Here is a 19,170-nt window from a genome sequence, read left to right as displayed (position 1 = left end):
AGGTCCGGGCTTTTAAAGAAAGAGAGAAAATAAAATGGTTGAAGGATACATAAAGGTGAAATCTAAACTGGACGTTTATGAACAGAATAAATGTATGGGGGCAATAACAAGGAGTAGGGAGAAATATGCGATGAAGGGGGAGAGATGCACAGGATATTTTTTGGGATTAGAAAAAAGGAAACAGGAGAGGGTATATATTGAAGAGTTAGAAAATGAAAATGGAGAGATAGTAAATGATTTTGTAGACATTATTGGAAATGTTGGGACATTTTATAAAAATCTATACAAAAAAGGAATTGCAAAGGAGGAAGATAGAAATACAGTTTTAGGTAATATTAAGAAAACGAAAACAAATGATGAGAAAAGTATGTGTGATGACAACATCAAAGACATAGAAATAAAGGAATCAATAATGTCATTAAATACCAATAAAAGTCCGGGAACAGATGGCCTTACAAGTGAATTTTATAAAACATTTATCGACGAGCTGCTCCCAATTTTAAGCATAATTTATGCAGAGATGGAGAAGGAGCAGGAGGTACCAGAGTCGCTGGCAACAGGACTAATAACGATCATATATAAAAATAAGGGAAGCAAAAGAAAACTGGAAAACTATAGGCCGCTAACTGTACTAAACACAGATTACAAGATTTTAGCAAAGGTATTAGTAAACAGAATAAAAACAGCAGCACCAACAATCATAGCACCAACACAGGCGTACGGGATACCAGGGAGGGACATATCGGACATTATTTGCACAATAAGGGACACAATTGAATGCATAGGGAAGGAGGGTGGAATTATTTTAAGTATGGACCTTAATAAAGCTTTCGATAGGGTTGAGCATAATTTTTTATTTTGCACATTAGAAAAATTTGGTTTTGGGCAAAGAATAATCAACTGGATTAAATTATTGTACAAAAATGCAAAGAGTAGGATAAAAATAAATGGAGCTATAACGGATCCCTTTCCATTGGAGAGATCTGTGAGGCAAGGGTTCCCGCTATCGGCAGTACTTTACAGCTTAACTGCAGAAAGTCTCGCGGAAATGATAAAGAAGGATAAGAAAATAGAAGGGATAAAATTGCCAAATGGAGGTGAAAGCAAAATACAGCAATATGCTGATGACACCACTTGTATGGTAAAAAATATGAATAGCGTGAAAAGGATAATGGGAAAAATGGAAGTATATGGGAGAGCAGCAGGGGCTAAAGTAAATATAGACAAAACTGCAATAATGTACGTCGGAAATATAAGCCAAAGTGATTGTAACATACCTTTTAGAATTTCAAAGGATTATATGAAAATATTGGGGATAAATATGGGAGGGAAAGAAAAGGAGGCGAGAGATGAGACATGGAATGGGGTAATAAATAAAGTGAAAAACACATTAAATGCGTGGAAGCCGAGGAGATTAAAATTAAAGGGGAAGGTTTTAGTGGTAAATGCATTAATACTATCCAAGATTGTCTATGCCTTGACTGTGATAGACATGCCAGAGTGGGTGCACAAAGAGCTAAACAGCACAATTACAAATTACATTTGGGATGGGAAACTGGCAAGAATAGCACAAAAGACACTGATAGGGGAATATGAAGAAGGAGGATTGAAATTGGTGGATTTGAATATTAAGAAAAAAGCAATACGAATAAAAACTCTTAAAAAACTGTTAAAACGTATCTGTACGATAGGGTTGATTATGGATGGAAAAATGTTTTTAGGGAATATTTATATAAAAATGGAAGATGTGAAGAAAACGGTCTAATAATGATAATGAAAAGCTCCATATATGAGAAAGTGCCAAGATATTATTAAGAGGTGTTTGATGCATGGGGGAAATACAGAATAAACATTAAATATGAATGCACAAAATACAGTCAGGTAATAAATCAACCAATATGGTGTAACCCATTGATAAAAATGAACAATAACATGCTATGGGATAAAAAAAAATGTTATTCCGGCTAACGCAAATAAAAGATTGCCTATATGAATTCATACCTGGGTTTCTAAGGGACCAGGCTATAGTAGACGCAGTTAAGGAGTATGACGAAGAACTGAATGAAACAACTACTGTAAATATGTATGATAAAATCAAAGGAAGCATACCAATAGATTGGGTGAGGCAGATAGAAAATAGCGTGGTTATAGAAAAGAAAATAACGTTCCCCGAGTTATATATGGAAAATAATGGTGAGAAAAGGCCACTAAGTGATTCAAAGGTAAAAGACTACTACAAAGCGCTGATCCAAAATGAATTTAAGGAACCTGCATCGGAAAAGGTTTGGGAAAAGGTGTTCCCAGGTATGGAAGGAAATCAAATATGGAAGCAGTGGAATGTAAGCAAGAATAGTATAGAATGTCAGGATCATGACTTTAAATTACGGCACAAGACTGTACACAAATGTGGTGATACACCAAATAAATAAGAATGTAAGAAGGGAATGCGATATATGCAAAACTGATCCGGAAACATTAATGCATTTGTATTATGAGTGTGACAAACTTAAGATTTTTCTCACGAAGTTAAAGGATTTCTTGCAAAAGAACTGGGGGAAGCAGTACTTTGAGGGAAAGGACTGGAAAAAAATTGTTTTCTTTGGAGTATGGGAAAAGAAAGAGAAAATAAACATAAATATGATAAACTATGTACTAAGTCACGCTAGATATGCTATATGGCTAAGAAGGAATCTAGCACATTTTGAACAAAGAATAATATCTGTCTGGGCCTACTTTGTATCGGGGTTGAAAAAAGATATAAGTTTAATTTTTAAGTATGAAAAGGAAGAATTTCAACACTTTGTTAAGGGATGCAGTTTCATTTCTGTCAATCACAAAGGAAAACTGATGTATAGTTTTGCATAATACTTGGCAGGAGGGCCTATTTGGTAGAAGCTGATGGTTTTTTGTTTGCATTTGATATTATTTATTTTTTTGTGTGATGTTACATTGGAATTCAAGTTTTCTTGTACATAAAAACTGATTTATTTTATAATAAAAGAAAAAAAAAACACGCCCGATCTCGGAAGCTAAGCAGGGTCGGGCCTGGTTAGTACTTGGATGGGAGACCGCCTGGGAATACCAGGTGCTGTAAGCTTTTTCCAATTTTCTTTGCAACCAGCAGAGGGTGCTGTTGCTGCTGCTTCACAGGAGAAACGTCTTGGAAAGAGCAGGAAAGACCATAAAAGACTGGCCATCAAAGAAACAAAGGATATGGAACACACACACAGATCATCGCTGAAGGAACAGAATGAACATTCAAGTGACTTTTCATGTTCAAACCACTACTTTATTTATGTAGTAGTAACATATCATTCTCAAAATGTCATATTTGGAGAGAAGGATGAAAGAGCAGCGAGTTTACTCACCATCAAAAGAAGAAACAGTGTATGAAACCAGGAGTTTATCACTGAAGACAATTATTGAAAATTGTAATGATTTATTCTTGCAATATTGTGACAAAATTGCACCTTGAGCTTCTCTTTCCTTAACATTACATAACAATAAAAGCCCAGTTTCAATGGTCACAAAGCGACAACAGTATTCACCATGGTGGTGGTTCACATGTTTAAATAAGGTATTGTGACTTGGGTCTTTCGCTTACGGCCATACCACCCTGAACACGCCCGATCTCGTCCGATCTCGGAAGCTAAGCAGGGTCGGGCCTGGTTAGTAACATGTCGACCTTCATAGAGAGGACCTGCTCCTGACTTTAATATAAAGGGCCCTTTCTAGAGAACCGTGTTTTCTCTAGGGTAGAGAAAACACGGTTCGAACAATTTAGATGATTACACATTAGTGAAAACATCATCAGGATTATTTAATATTCAGTTTCTACCAATAGCTTCCTTCCACCTAAATCTAACACACAGATCCTAACAAATGATGAGGTCAAAACCACTAATCTCATTTACATGACATTTTATGTCAGGGTGGAACATTGCCCAATTTACATTTTGAGTTGACAAAAGTTTCACGAAACAAGTTCTGGTGAGAGATAACTGCATTGCATGCCACATGAAGGTAGTCTCATAACTAACTGTGAGGTCGGGTATATATACATGAACATATGAGTGACGTAGATGTGTCTGGATACACCGTTGTATTCATGATAATGCAGATATTTAATCATCCAACCGTTTTATTTTCTCTTTGGTTTCACAAAACAAGTTCTGTTGAGAGAGAACTGCAACGATGCCACTTGGAGGAATTCTTTTAACTAACTGTGAGGTCGGGCCTGACCTACGTATCTGACTGTCTCTGGGGACGATAAAAACGTTATGAACAATAGTGTGAGTAAGCATGTGGCAAATAGTGCTGCAAAGAGCAATGTGCACAACTACAAGGCAGCAATGGAGGATGACACAGTTAGAGCGGCAGGCGTATGTTATTATGAGAAGTTTAAAAATAATGGGTTCATAATGAAACTGTAGCAGTATTATTTTATCTATTTTTGATGAACATGGACAAATTCTGTCCTATGAACGTGTTAGATACAAGTCTCCTTTCCTTTTAAATAATACAACTCTTCTATTCCTACAGGACTGATCCATATTAAGAGAAACTCTATCTGAATTGCATTTGGATGTCATCAACATATATGACAAGAAATGTAATATTAAAGATATACAGCTAATTTCTAAATATAAACTAATTCACCCTGATAGGTTAATATCATATTTAGAAGTAAATCTTAAAAAAAGTATTTACCTCTTACATTTTGCATCCCTTGCAAAATCAAAAACCTCAGTATCAAAATGTTGCATAAAATCCATCCAGTGAATTCATCATTGGCAAATGAGCACAGAATTGATAACTATTGTTAATTTTGTGGACATGCAGATTAAATTTCTATCATTTATTCTTTCATTGAAAAAAAACATCAAAATTCTGATATGATTTAAATCTTCAGAATTTTAATAAGACAAATGTAACCCACTGTTTTACACTAAAATAAGTAAATGTATTAATGTATAACCTGACTCTGACAAGCAAAAGCATCCTTGTGCTCAGATCCTCTGCGCATGAGCCACAGGAAGTTAAGTCACGCATATCATAAGATAAGTTCTCTGTTTTATTTATGGTTTTATTTTGCCACAGCAGTGGTTACAACATAGTTACCTTGACCCAGGAACATTTACAGACTGAGCCAGGAGGGATCAGTGTTGAGCTTGGTTTTGAGGTGTGTGATGAGACTCGAGACAACACGATTTTAACAAAATATCGGCAATATTCTCCAAAACATTTACGGGAAACAATAAGATTTAATCAACGCTCGACGCGAATAGAATAAAAACAACAGCATCATAGTCACCACGACACTTTAATCTGTCGGAGCTCCGTTTGACAGGTTTCACTGCGGAAATAAGTGTTCAACGTTTTAATGGCGAAAAGGCGACATATTAGTTCAGTGTAAGAACAAAGTGTGGAGTGGATGGAGGAGTGAAGTGAAGGAGAGAGAGCAGGTGAGAGCAGAGAGAAAGAAAACACTGGACAGCGCCTGTGGTTTCGATCCCGTGAGGGACTGGTAATCATTATTCTGAAAGAAAGTAGATGAAGTAACCACTGAGCTAAACCAGCGCAATTCTGATAGCAGGAAGGAGGGTATATATACATGAACATATGAGTGACGTAGATGTGTCTGGATACACCGTTGTCTTCATGATAATGCAGATATTTAATCATCCAACCGTTTTATTTTCTCTTTGGTTTCACAAAACAAGTTCTGTTGAGAGAGAACTGCAACGATGCCACTTGGAGGAATTCTTTTAACTAACTGTGAGGTCGGGCCTGACCTACGTATCTGACTGTCTCTGGGGACGATAAAAACGTTATGAACAATAGTGTGAGTAAGCATGTGGCAAATAGTGCTGCAAAGAGCAATGTGCACAACTACAAGGCAGCAATGGAGGATGACACAGTTAGAGCGGCAGGCGTATGTTATTATGAGAAGTTTAAAAATAATGGGTTCATAATGAAACTGTAGCAGTATTATTTTATCTATTTTTGATGAACATGGACAAATTCTGTCCTATGAACGTGTTAGATACAAGTCTCCTTTCCTTTTAAATAATACAACTCTTCTATTCCTACAGGACTGATCCATATTAAGAGAAACTCTATCTGAATTGCATTTGGATGTCATCAACATATATGACAAGAAATGTAATATTAAAGATATCCAGCAAATTTTTCTAAATATAAACTAATTCACCCTGATAGGTTCATATCATATTTAGAGGTATATCTTAAAAAAAGTATTTACCTCGTACATTTTGCATCCCTTGCAAAATCAAAAACCTCAGTATCAAAATGTTGTATAAAATCCATCCAGTGAATTCATCATTGGCAAATGAGCACAGAATTGATAAATCTTGTTAATTTTGTGGACATGCAGATTAAATTTCGATCATTTATTCTTTCATTGAAAAATAACATCAAAATTCTGATATGATTTAAATCTTCAGAATTTTTATAAGACAAATGTAACCCACTGTTTTACACTAAAATAAGTAAATGTATTAATGTATAACCTGACTCTGACAAACAAAAGCATCCTTGTGCTCAGATCCTCTGCGCATGAGCCACAGGAAGTTAAGTCACGCATATCATAAGATGAGTTCTCTGTTTTATTTATGGTTTTATTTTGCCACAGCAGTGGTTACAACATAGTTAACTTGACCCAGGGACATTTACAAAGTGAGCCAGGAGGGATCAGTGTTGAGCTTGGTTTTGAGGTGTGTGATGAGACTCGAGACAACACGATTTTAATAAATTACCCGCAATATTCTCAAAAACATTTACGGAAATCAATAAGATTTAATCAACGCTCGACGCGAATAGAATAAAAACAACAGCATCATAGTCACCACGACACTTTAATCTGTCAGAGCTCCGTTTGACAGGTTTCACTGCGGAAATAAGTGTTCAACGTTTTAATGGCGAAAAGGCGACATATTAGTTCAGTGTAAGAACAAAGTCTGGAGTGGATGCAGGAGTGAAGTGAAGGAGAGAGAGCAGGTGAGAGCAGAGAGAAAGAAAACACTGGACAGCGCCCGTGGTTTCGATCCCGTGAGGGACTGGTAATCATTATTCTGAAAGAAAGTAGATGAAGTAACCACTGAGCTAAACCAGCGCAATTCCGACAGCAGGAAGGAGGGTATATATACATGAGCATATGAGTGACGTAGATGTGTCTGGATACACTGTTGTCTTCATGATAATACAGACTATATCATCCAACTGTTTTATTTGCTCTTTGCCAAGTCACAAAACATTTAATGACTTTATTTCCTCCGCCAAGAAGATTATTGTTTGAAATGTTTGTTTGTTATTTAATTAGCTTGTAGAATTAAGTGACATCTAGTGGTGACGTTTTATGTCGCAGCTGAATACCTCACCTCACCCTCCCCATTCAAACATGAAAGAGAACCTGTGGTAGCCTTCAGTTTTCATAAATCCTGAAAAGGTGTTTAGTTTGGCCAGTTTGGCCACATGATCAGAGGCCTGACCTGCCACGATGCTGCTTCTTCACATGTGAAACACACTCAAACTCCAGAAATTGTCTTTCCAAAATCAATACACAAATCATAGTTGGATCTAAAGTAGTCTTCATTAATGAATATCTTCCTCTATAATTTCAGTGCAAAAACAGAAAAACAACAGGTTGTTATCCCATTGACCACTGGGGTTTGTCGTAGCTCACTTCTCGTCTCTTATTAAGTCTAAGTGTGTAACTTAGTGGGGGTTTGTTGTTTCTTAAAATATTTATTTTTAGACAATCATCTATATGAATAAGCTGATACTCATATTTAATATCTAAGTAGCAGCTTTGTAATTTATAATATAATACATTTTTATAGTACAGCTATCTAAGCAAGGTGCCATTCAGATTTACCTTTAGCCTCAGTGTACCCTCAATTCGGCCTGTATCTGTTAATTACAAGGCCAAAAAACTTAATGACGCTAATTTAACAAGATAAGAGCTGACGCCAGTGTTGCCAGTGTAACAACTCTCAACACAGTTGAACAGACCCACAGAGGTTAAATACCTTAAACCTTCCATTAATCACTTAGAAGGGAGGAAGCCTCTTGGATGAGAGATGAAGTGTCTTCATGAAACACAAGCACGTCCAGTTATACAACCCCTGAAGATACCATGACCTGGAGGACTGAGAATCTTCACAGATACAAGCTCAACATATTTCTTATCACACTGCTATTTGTTCAAGTGTTAATTGTTCAGGCAAGTTTGGTTTTAATTAGTTATTTGATGCACTATAAATTAAAGAAGTCATGTTTGAAAGCTGAGCTGACTTGAGTGTGTATCGGCTGGACCTCGATACCCACAGCTTCATCTGGCTCCACATGACATCAGCATGAGGCATCGGCATTCATTTTCAAGATACTTTGGCTTAGCTTGGATAGTGGTAGGAAGGGCCGATACATCAAGCCTCTTTATATACAGTTACTGATCTAAACAAAAGTGTAGATCAACATTATCTGAGCTGATCTGAGGTTTGGTTAATAACAAAACAAGAACTGGAGAGTCAGGTATAACACACACATCTTTATTAACATATCAGTGTTTCTAATCTGACATGACTTCCACATAAGTGTCAAAACATGTTACCGTGACACAGATTCTAAATAAAAGAACATTCAATGTTAACTCATACAGAAATTAAAGCTGCAAAATAATTATGGCAGATATTACCACCTTTCTCAGGAGGTTTAAATTAAGTATAATACACAATAAAGACCTAAAAAATAAAGTTATACAACAACACACTGACTGTGGGTTTACGGCTGCAGAATAAAGATCTACTGTGATTTTAGAGCAAAAACAGACAGTTCTTAGTTCTGCAGTTCTGTAAGGCAGCTTTACTCAGGCACAAATGACAGCTGGCACTTTGATAGAAGCTATAGGAAAGTTGAAAAATAATTTACGTTTATTGCATTAGGGAACCTATTATGGTTAAGCAGGTTGGAAATCTGCTACAGCATCAGGTTTTCATCAATTGTACAAAAACATGTAAACTGCTAACATTTTTAATAGGTTTGGATGAACTATACAGAAACGCATTGTATTCACCAAAATATGCATTGGCATATCTATGTTGAAATAAGGATTTAGCAACTCAGGATGACAGCATACATATCTTTTTGGTGTTTAGATACAGATTACATATGTATGAGTTTATTGATTATTCAATGTATAATAACTGAGATTATCTCAAGAAAAATACACCATCAATATGAAATCCATCTCAGGAGATACAGATGTAATTATTACCAGTCAAAATGAAGTGAAAATTAATGAATTTCTTACGTTAGGTGAAGCAGGTGTGATTCTTTAAAATTCAGCACAACATAGTACCATCAACATGACCGAGTCCATAATTGTAATTTAATCAAGCCTTGAGCCAGTGTTCAGAATGTGGCAATACAACAGTAATATACTGATAATGTAATGTAATATTGTGCATTATTTTCAATGAAATAGGGTCTGTCTCGCTTACTAACTCTACACAACAGGAGTATCCCCCATAGCCAACACATGACAGCTTATAACTGGCTGTGCTTCTGTGTCCTTCACATTTTAAACAGTTCATTCTACTCCTATATAACCAAACAACCTAGCAGTTATACCTCAGCTAAAACCTAGTTTGCTGCCTAATCTGTGACAGATATTACAACCATTGATTGAAGATGCTATCAGCAGAGCATAAACAGGACAAAGTAACACTACACAACAGCCCAGAGGGCATTTAAAATAAAAGGCAAGAAAACAGAGACCAGATGAACTCCAAAGTTTAACATGGATTCTCCACTCATTAAGCAAAACTGAAATAAAAAAATATACTTGGGACAAAGCTGTTAGCGTCACAAAATGCTTATCGTCATGTATATGAAATAAATTCTCTCTATATAGTAGCCAGCATACTCTGAAAACATGGTAAACCTCCTTGGATGAAAATGTTGCTATCAACATGAGCTGAATGAAGATCATGCAGAAAGAAAACCTCTGTTTAAGGAGCCTACATGTTAAAACATAATACTTTAACACTCCAGTGGAAGAGGTCTGATCAACTTGTGAAGGTGGAAGTTTAAAAAAGAAGGTCATCAACCTCCAAGGAGTTTAGAGCTGATGAATGAATGACTTAAATTACATATTTATTTACATTTCACAACCTCCCAGCCATATTTCAGTGGATAATTACCAGACAAATCACAGAAAATGTGCCCATGTGCTTGGAAACAAGTCTTTGGTACCATCAAGTCATCTTTTTCCAAAAGCTAGAACAGATAAAAGCTATGAGAGGAGCTCTGGTTTAACAACCCTATTCTACCTGCTTGGGGAAACCGATACTGGACGCGGATAAAACATCCTTGGGGAAAAATATACAAAATGTTGTATTTTTCTGAGACACTGATACTATATTGATATGCTTTAAAAAACAATGCAGGGTTTCACCATGAGGACATCAGCCAGTGATGGTACTCTAAGACTACATCCATACTATGACATTTTCATGTGAAAACACATCAACTCTGATATGGATACGCCGGGTGTCCACACTACCGCAGAGTTTTAGGTCCTCCAAAACCGAGAGGTTTGTAAAACTGTTCTGGCCCTGTTTTAGTTTGAAAACTCTTGGGTTGAGTTTTAGTCTGGCCAGAAAGACACAAAGATGTTTAGAAACGACATAAACACACCAACTTGCTGATTCTGTCTTTTCGGCCTCTGATTCATCAGGCTCCCATCACATGACCCTCTTCCAGAAGAAAACATAGGGCATCGAATCATCAATTATCAGTGTGGCGGAGCGTGTTGCTTTTGCTAACAGCTGTTGTGCAGTTACACTGTTTTCAAACAAAATTGTAGTAATATAGATGTAGCCTGAGTGCTGAGGGTTGGTTTGTGTTACTGTTTGAAGGCCACTTTTTGCTTCCCATTGTTCATCATAGGTGGTTTGGAAAGCTCCATGAAGTACAATGAACCAAGACCAAGAGTGCTGCACACGGCAGTGACTCTGAACAAGCTGATATTGACAGGAGACATTTTATCAGACTGAGAACATCATTGGTCCAAGTAACAATTTATTGACTGCTGACCGAGCTCATCTGGTGCAGAAGGTATAAATGGCACCATTTTGCTCATTTTAAAGGTGTAACATTAAATAATAAAAAAAAAAAAAATCAAGGTTTTACTTGACACAAGACTCTGACTGACTGTAACCAAGGACCCAGCCAACTGTGCAGCCCCGCTCTTCAGTGGAGATGGATTACCTGGCATCATTAAGCTGCCTGGCCACTGTTAAGATCTCCTTGGCTCCTTTGCTCAGCAGTAGGTTGGCCAGGTTAAGCCCCAGCATCTCAGCTCTGTCTTGGGCTTCACCCGAGATCTTGGTGGCTGTCACTCCCACACGTTGGACCTGCTCGTCCACCTCTTCCGAGCTCTGTCACACAGAGACACAATTTCAAAGTACAGTTAGGGAGGTGATACCAGACATACACATGAAAAACAGACGATTTCCCTCTTACTACATTTTCCATCTAGACTGTATGTTTGTGGTCTAAAATATAACATTTTTGATGTGTTTGGCTGATACCTGGTCAGCAGTAGCAGCGATACTAGTCTGCATGGTTTCCTTCAGACTGTCTGATCCGTCCAGGCTGTACACTGCTCCTGTCAGGTAGAGCTGAGAAAACACAACAACAAACTTTCTATTAAATGTTGTTCTTTCATCATTTAACAGTTAATATTTATTAGTTTAACCCAGTCTTCTAGTCTTTTGGCTTATCCAAAAATATCCTCTATTAGCTTAACCAGTGTAGCATCTCCTCTGACAGTGTGTTAGCATGCAAGCGCGGGTCAAGTCGCCTGTCAGTGTCTGTGTGCTTGTGCTATCAGAGTTAGCCCTCACTTTTATTATATCACACATATACCAGCTAGTTGGACAGACCTGGCATAGAAGGATAGACTCTTTCAAAACATTTCCTCTAAAGGAACTACAGAGAATTAGGTCCGGACTCTCTCCAGAGGTTTCTTTTGACATGCAAACAACTCAGCAAGAGATTCTTTGCTCAGACATGTGCACAAAGCAACAAATCCTTCACAGGATTCAGGTGTCTGAGTAAACCTTGTAATCTTACCTGGGAGTCTTTCACTTCGGTGTTCACAGCCACTGGAACGCTGCACCCACCCTCCTGCAAAGTGGCAGACATATATTATTGAATACACTGTGTATGCTATGTTCATAGAAAAGGAAAATGAGTGGAGGGATCTGTGTGTCTGTGTGTGTACCAGCTTTTTGAGGAAGGCTCTCTCAGCTATGCAGCGCAGCACAGTTTCAGCGTCGTGAAGGACGGACACCATTTCCAGGATGTCTACATCTCTGGCCCGAATCTCCACTGCCAGAGCCCCCTGAAAGAGACAGGCATACACACACATTAGCATAATCGATCATCAGTCATCCATCAACTATCCTCCTCTTGTATGAGTCATATGTTGTATTCCATTACCTGTCCAACAGCGTACATACAGTCTTCAGGCTCCAGGATCTACCAGTGGAAAAAAGTCTGTTAGATGAGAAAGGTCACACAAGCTTTAAAGCTTTAAACAGAGGACCAGGATAAGGTCAGAACTGTACCTGGCTGATCCGGTTGTCCCAGCCCATCCTCTTGAGGCCAGCAGCAGCCAGGATGATGGCATCAAAATCCTCCTTCTCATCCAGCTTCTTCAGACGTGTGTTCAGGTTTCCACGCTGAGGAATACGGTTAAGGACAGAAACTGCCTTGCCAACACACCCTTCCTTGTGAGAAAATATATCCTTAAACCAAAATAATAAACAGACGGTTTGTTGTGTGGTAAAACACTAATAATTTCGGTCTAATTTTCGGCCGCTATCGTTTGCTTTCTTGGAGGATACGATGTCTTTGAACACGAGTTGGGGGAATCTCTTCTTCAGCTGAGCAGCGCGGCGCAGTGAACTGGTGCCGATGACACTACACAAACACACAGTATGAGGTCAAGTAATTCATACCGTTGCCATGACTGTGAGCAAGTACAACTAGAGACATCATCCATTGTGCTTTACCTGTTTTCTGGCAGACAATCAAGAGTTTTCCCTGCATTTTTTGGATGTAAAACCACTGCATCATGGGGATTTTCTCTCCTAGAGGGAATACAAAAATCAAAGCCCTGTGAGCCATTACACCTGGTCAAAACAAACTTAAAGCGTCTAAACTACAAATTCTATAGGGATCTGCAGAATGGACAATAAGCACCATTTGACTTGTACTGAGATCAATTATGGATCTGGGAAACAGGAACAGTTTGGGTCTCAAACACAGCCTCACAATCTCCACTGTTCCGCTTTAACATCAGCGGCTTGAAATAATATATGACAGTATCCTCCTGATAAAGTTTTACACCAAGTTCTCTACACAAGTTCATCAAAAGTCATCCTCCCTATAGACCACGTTTCAAGGTTTAACAACATATTTAGCATTCATTAGACAACAGCTAATGTTAGCATTCTACCACTTCCTAGCCTTGAAGGATGTTTTCATATTGAAATATAATTGAGGTATAACTTAGCTGTTTTTTATTTGTTTACATCAATGTGTGCTGCTAGCAGTCCTCTTTTTCACTGCCGACTGCGGAACTGTAATTTGGTCAATTCATCAATCAATCAATTGTTTGTGGTTCGGCAATAAAACTATTTTGGTAGTTTTTGGGTGGGGGACGAGAAAGCACGTACCCTGGCAGATGGCTCAAATGAGCTCAATAACAATATGACAATTCAAATTTTTGTTCAACTTGCAAGGGGAAAATCTGTGCAAATATCCCTATGGGGGCTAAAATAATATATATTTGACCAGTTGAAGGTTGAGAGCTATGAAGGTAAAATAATTACAGCACGTGCCACATGAGCACGAGCAATGTTGCGGATCACACCTGTTTACTGTCTGGCTCTTCACTGTTTCCCAATAAATAAAGGCTAGATGATTAAAAAATAACTTAAATAAATGCCAGTGAGGTGAGTTTTTTATTTTATTATTAATTCAAATAATTCTCATGGTAGGGCTGTAATTTAAATGATTTTAAATCTCACAACCAAAATAACACACTTAACATATGCCGAGTTCCTCTGTGTGTGAGCGCACTTACTTCAACACAGCTCCAATGGTGAATCCTGGAGGCAGAGTGGTGGGAAGGTCTTTCAGTGAATGAACAACCAGATCAACCCTGTAGGACACAGAAGAACCCAGTCATACATACATGATCCTTTTATGTTTCAATACATAATACAACCACTCAATGGTGAGACATATGTTATATCTTCAAGGCAGCCACAGATCAGAGAGATGTGAAGCATCTGAGGCTGCAGGAGATATCAAAAGGGTTTCTCTATGCATGGATTATTTTTTTTGTTGAGAGGATGTTCAATGGCAGCTACAATACAAGAAGTATCCGTCTTCCAACGTGAAGCCCTTTCAGTTAAACCGTTAGGGTCAGCTGGTGAAACAATGAAGTGAAGACAGTGTGGTGTCAGCCCCAGATGACACAGGTCCTACTCACTCATTCCTCTCCAGAGCAGTCTCAAGCTCTTTGGTGAACAAACTCTTCTCTCCAATCTGCAGGACGGACAAAACACATTGTTATTTAACATTCATCTGTTACAGTGAATATGAGACACTTCTACATTGAGTAGTGAACATGTGGTGCATTTTAACAATTTTTGTATATGACTTTAAAAATCAGTAAATTTGAATAGAAATAAATAAATTATGCCAGAAATCCAGGAATTCAGCTTAAATGTAAGTGTTATTTATGAATATGCCACCTTGGGCTCTGGGATGTTTTAGAGGAATTGGGAATGACATTGTCTGGGATATTTTGCAATTAATCTAGAAAACAATCGTCAGATAATGACAGTAACAATCATTATCTGCGACCTGAGATCTGCTCATTCTTCACTTAAACAATAGTCACGTAATCACCTTTGATAGAGCGGTGTCAAGGATTTTGTCTCCTGTCGTAGACATGCCAACTGAAAGAGAAGATAGAAGGATTCAATAATATGATCAACCACACACAGAATGGTGAAAACACAGTAATTTGTCCCCAGTTATGACACAGAGGACATAAAGGTGAAGTAACACGACCTGTGGCAAGGTAATGGTGTTTACTGGTTTTAACTGTCCATCTACAAGGCCTTAACTGTTTTTTGATCAGTGAGTCAGACAAAAGGAATGACTTAACGTTGTAACTACGAGTATATTGGGCTCATTTTAAAGGAATTTTTTAGTTCACAGCTACAAAGGTGTATTTTATATGTGCAATGCATTTTTTGGTATCAACAACAAAATAAATCAGTCAAACAGAAGTTTGGGATGATTCTCACCTATTTCCAAGTTGAGTTCAGGGTAAAGGCCTTTCAGTTTCTCCGCCACACTGTCAGTCTGGATGCGGGCCAACTGGGATAGAAAAGAAAAGAAACCTTCAACTTTAGCGAGACTCTTTTCATATTTGTTAAAAAAAATTAAACAAATTAAACAATCAAATGACCCTCCAATCAGACTGAAGGAGGAACCGTTATCTTAAAAGTGTATGTTATCTCTGCAAGAAGAGCTCCAGACATCTCTCTTTACTGTATCTACAGCAGCATGCAGGAACGGTGCACGAGATAACTGACAGTTAACTGGCGCATTAGGACTCTGCTGGATCTGAAGTTCACACATTTTAATCAAAGCCAAAAATATGAACTGGAAATATACAGTTGTACTTTACCTGACTTTTGCGGGTTCCGATCCGGATGACCCGAATAACCTTGCCATTCCCATCCTGCAGGGGCAAAAGAGAAGTTAGCTGAAAGAGTTTTAACTCATTGTCTGCAGAACCTCTTCCTGATATTCTGGCTGGTGTTCATCGATCCCCCCTACACGTTTATGTAAATGCAATGGAACCCTTTCTCTGCTCGCCTCACCGTGATGTACTTGTAAGGTCCAGCCTCCATAATAATAATTCTGAGTCCGTACCGGGTGTCTGCACTGTGGAGGCTATTGTGTGCTCTGTGTGGCTGGGAATGCCTGCTGTGTCTTGGTATGGAGCAGTGCTGAGGTCATATGGCCTCTACATACTAAACAGAGGTATTTTTTACCAGGAACCACCCCACTTCTTCAAGATCTCCACCCCAAGATATCTCTGGTCCCTGAAGATACGGGCGCTAATTCACCCGAGTCCGTTATAAGAGGCAGGGAGGGGCAGCTCCAGGGTATAAGGTGTGGTCATTAAAACACACTGTGTTTGGAAACTTTCTTATTTCTGAATAAAAAAATAATTAAAGCTATGAAAATTCAAATCACAATTTTCCCTGCAGTTACTTGAAAGAAAATGTTGAATAACCATTAAAATAGTAGAATGAGGCATCAGATATTGAACACTATGCACTACAATATCTAAAAAATGATCTACATATATTCCTACTGTATTACAAATTGGAGATGAGGAAGGAATAATGTTTTTTTTAAACAATTACCTTTTTTATTATATTTAATTTGTTGACTTTGTCTGCCAAGAGACGTTGAGGGGAGGAGTATTGAAGATAACATTACTGTTAAAAATAATTATATTGTGAAATAGAATATATAAGAGAGTGCCTGAGAGAAACTCCAAAATGAAACAATAGCTCTTTGGAATTTAGATTCAAATTTAATTTATTGTGAAAATAATTGAGGTTCAAATATTTGACCATTTACTTTTTCTCATGTGTATAATAGGGCTGGGCAACTGAGCAACATCAGTGATTGTGGTAATATAATTTCCTCAATAACAACAGTAGATAGATAAGTCCACTATATAATACTTATGAGTCAAACACAGTGAGGACGTAGAACACATCATTGATCTACATTAGATTTTGTTTCTCTTTTTATCAAGTGTTTGTAATTCTCTGCTCATAAAGAAATAATATGATACTAACTGTGATAATGATTGATATCGACTGATAATCCCCCCCAACCCTAAATTCTTGATATAACTTTGGTGTGTCAGCATTTAAAAATGTCAGCTTATCTGTTACAATACATCTAATTTCTTTATGTTTTTCACGTTATTGAAGAGAACTGTTTCATCTGTTTCCATATACAACAAGTCATCCTGTCAAAAAACCTTGAGGCTGCATTTGAACTGTTTAGTTGGTCAACAGCTTTCCCTTTAGAAATCTAACTTTTTACTTAAATTCAGCCAAAAACTATCTTTCTACAACTTGGAAATTACTCAATGTGTTCTTACGGGAGCTTATAATGGTCACTTTCATTCGGCATCAGTGCAATAGAGTTTTCGGGACTTTATAAACTAAAACTGACAACATTAAAACGTGTGTCCCTTCCGGACAAATAAGAAACGTGAAGTTCGCAGTACTAGTTTTAACACAGTATAACACAACAGTTTGTGTTTCTTCTCGGTTTCGGAGCCGAAGGTCTGGGTCACTTCTCTCTAAACGTCAGAAACCATGACCCTGTGAGAGGCGTCATTAGTAACATCAGCCAGGGAATCAAACTCCAGAGTAACCGCTTATCGACTTCTTCTACACACCCCGCCCCTCCTGCTTCCTACTGCCCAATAGAAAACAGACTACTAAAACAGACCGAAGCTTGAGCCAATCACCGCGCTCCATCTGCCGTCGCATACGGAAATGGCGGTCGCCAGCACGGAGAGCCGTGAATGAAGGCGCCTCATGCCTGGTGTAAAACCACCGGCTCAAAGTGAGAGGACACCTACCGGAGAGTTGTTCTCCTCCGACATGTCGACGGTCCGTTTCCCTCTGTCGATGTTCAGTCAACAGCGCGTCTGCGTGCACGGCGACTCCATTAAAACCCCGTGAAGACTTGAAGTAGTGGCAGCACTTCTCTCAGACAGCTCCCATATGAATGAACCCGGAACGTCGTGATGTCATTGGACCAGTTGGAGGTCATTTCCTGGTTCCATCCTACAGTTTCCTATTGGGAGAGAGCGTGAGAGAAGTCAGGGGCTATTACAGATCTAATACTTCTCTCTTCTGGACGTGTCACCTTATACGTGTTAGCTGTGTAAATCCCTATTCTGTGTGAGGATTGTGAAATCATTTATTTACATACTTGCATCATGAGATGATGTTTTAAAACAATTATTACAAACCTTTAACTTAAGGCATTTTGCAACATTTTAAAGGGATTGTTCACCCAAAAATGTTCACCTCAAAATAATAGTGTATTTGATTTGGCTGCAAGACTGTTTACCCCTGAAAATTCAGACTCAAACACTGAGTAGATGATGAGTGGATTTTCATTTTTGTTTGAACTATCCCTTTAAAGCTTAAAACTCGAATTTGTGATTCTGAATTTATAACATTGAAAAATAAAATGAAAAGATACTAATTTGACGACTAAATTCAGTGTAAAAAAATACGAATGCATAATGAGACTGATTTACTTCCTCACTCAAATTGTTTACTTTGGTCAAAATACAAATAGTAAAACTAAAAGCACCACATCAATTTGTCTTGTGTTCAAGTTAGTAAGGAATCTCTTTTTAAATATACTTAAAGTCTTCAGAATCCACTTTCTTCATTAATGAGAATGTGTAACACAGTACATTGTAAAAATGCCATGTAGTAGAAGGTACAGATATTTGCTCATCGCGAGTTGGAGTAACAGTACCTGAAAATAAATGTACTTAATAAAGTTAAGATACATAAAAAATGTACCCAAAGTGCATTAACAAAGTTAGATGAAGCTTCATGTAGCATCGAATCTTTCCACCCAATTGGTTCACTCGTAGGCCGAAGCTTCATGGTGCTTAATTTGCTCCACTGCGCCATCAAGTGGACAATAAATGGCAGGCAGAGCTCTATATACAGGTACATCTCAATAAATTACAATATCATGGAAAAGTTCGTTTATTTCGATAATTTAATTCAAAAAGGGAAACTCATATATTATATAGATTAATTACACACAGAATGAAATGTTTAAAGCGGTTATTTCTTTAAATTTAGATGATTATGGCTTACAACTAATGGAAACCCAAAATTCAGTATCTCAGAAAATTAGAATATTACATAAGACCAATAAAACAAAAGACAGGCATTTTTTTTATTTTTTTGCAAACAAACGCAA

The 19,170-nt window shown here is 37.8% G+C and overlaps 1 protein-coding gene across 1 annotated transcript; it reads right to left on the bottom strand.

The window, feature by feature from the left end:
- Positions 1–8,549: 8,549 nt before the first annotated feature.
- Positions 8,550–17,936, bottom strand: LOC133003312 (porphobilinogen deaminase-like). Its single transcript, XM_061073005.1, has 14 exons — positions 17,795–17,936; positions 15,803–15,856; positions 15,417–15,489; positions 15,013–15,062; positions 14,591–14,646; positions 14,180–14,257; positions 13,104–13,181; positions 12,936–13,011; positions 12,657–12,770; positions 12,529–12,567; positions 12,311–12,430; positions 12,160–12,213; positions 11,616–11,705; positions 8,550–11,462 (listed from the first exon to the last, which is right to left on the bottom strand). Exons 1-14 carry the CDS (start codon positions 17,816–17,818, stop codon positions 11,289–11,291), a joined length of 1,080 nt encoding a protein of 359 aa, XP_060928988.1. The 5' UTR covers positions 17,819–17,936; the 3' UTR covers positions 8,550–11,288.
- Between the last annotated feature and the right edge of the window lie 1,234 nt (positions 17,937–19,170).

This window comes from Limanda limanda, chromosome 6 (assembly GCF_963576545.1).
Source record: "Limanda limanda chromosome 6, fLimLim1.1, whole genome shotgun sequence".
NCBI lineage: Eukaryota > Metazoa > Chordata > Actinopteri > Pleuronectiformes > Pleuronectidae > Limanda > Limanda limanda.
The sequence above is the reverse complement of the archived record's forward strand: the minus strand, read 5'-3'. Positions and strand labels throughout refer to the sequence as shown.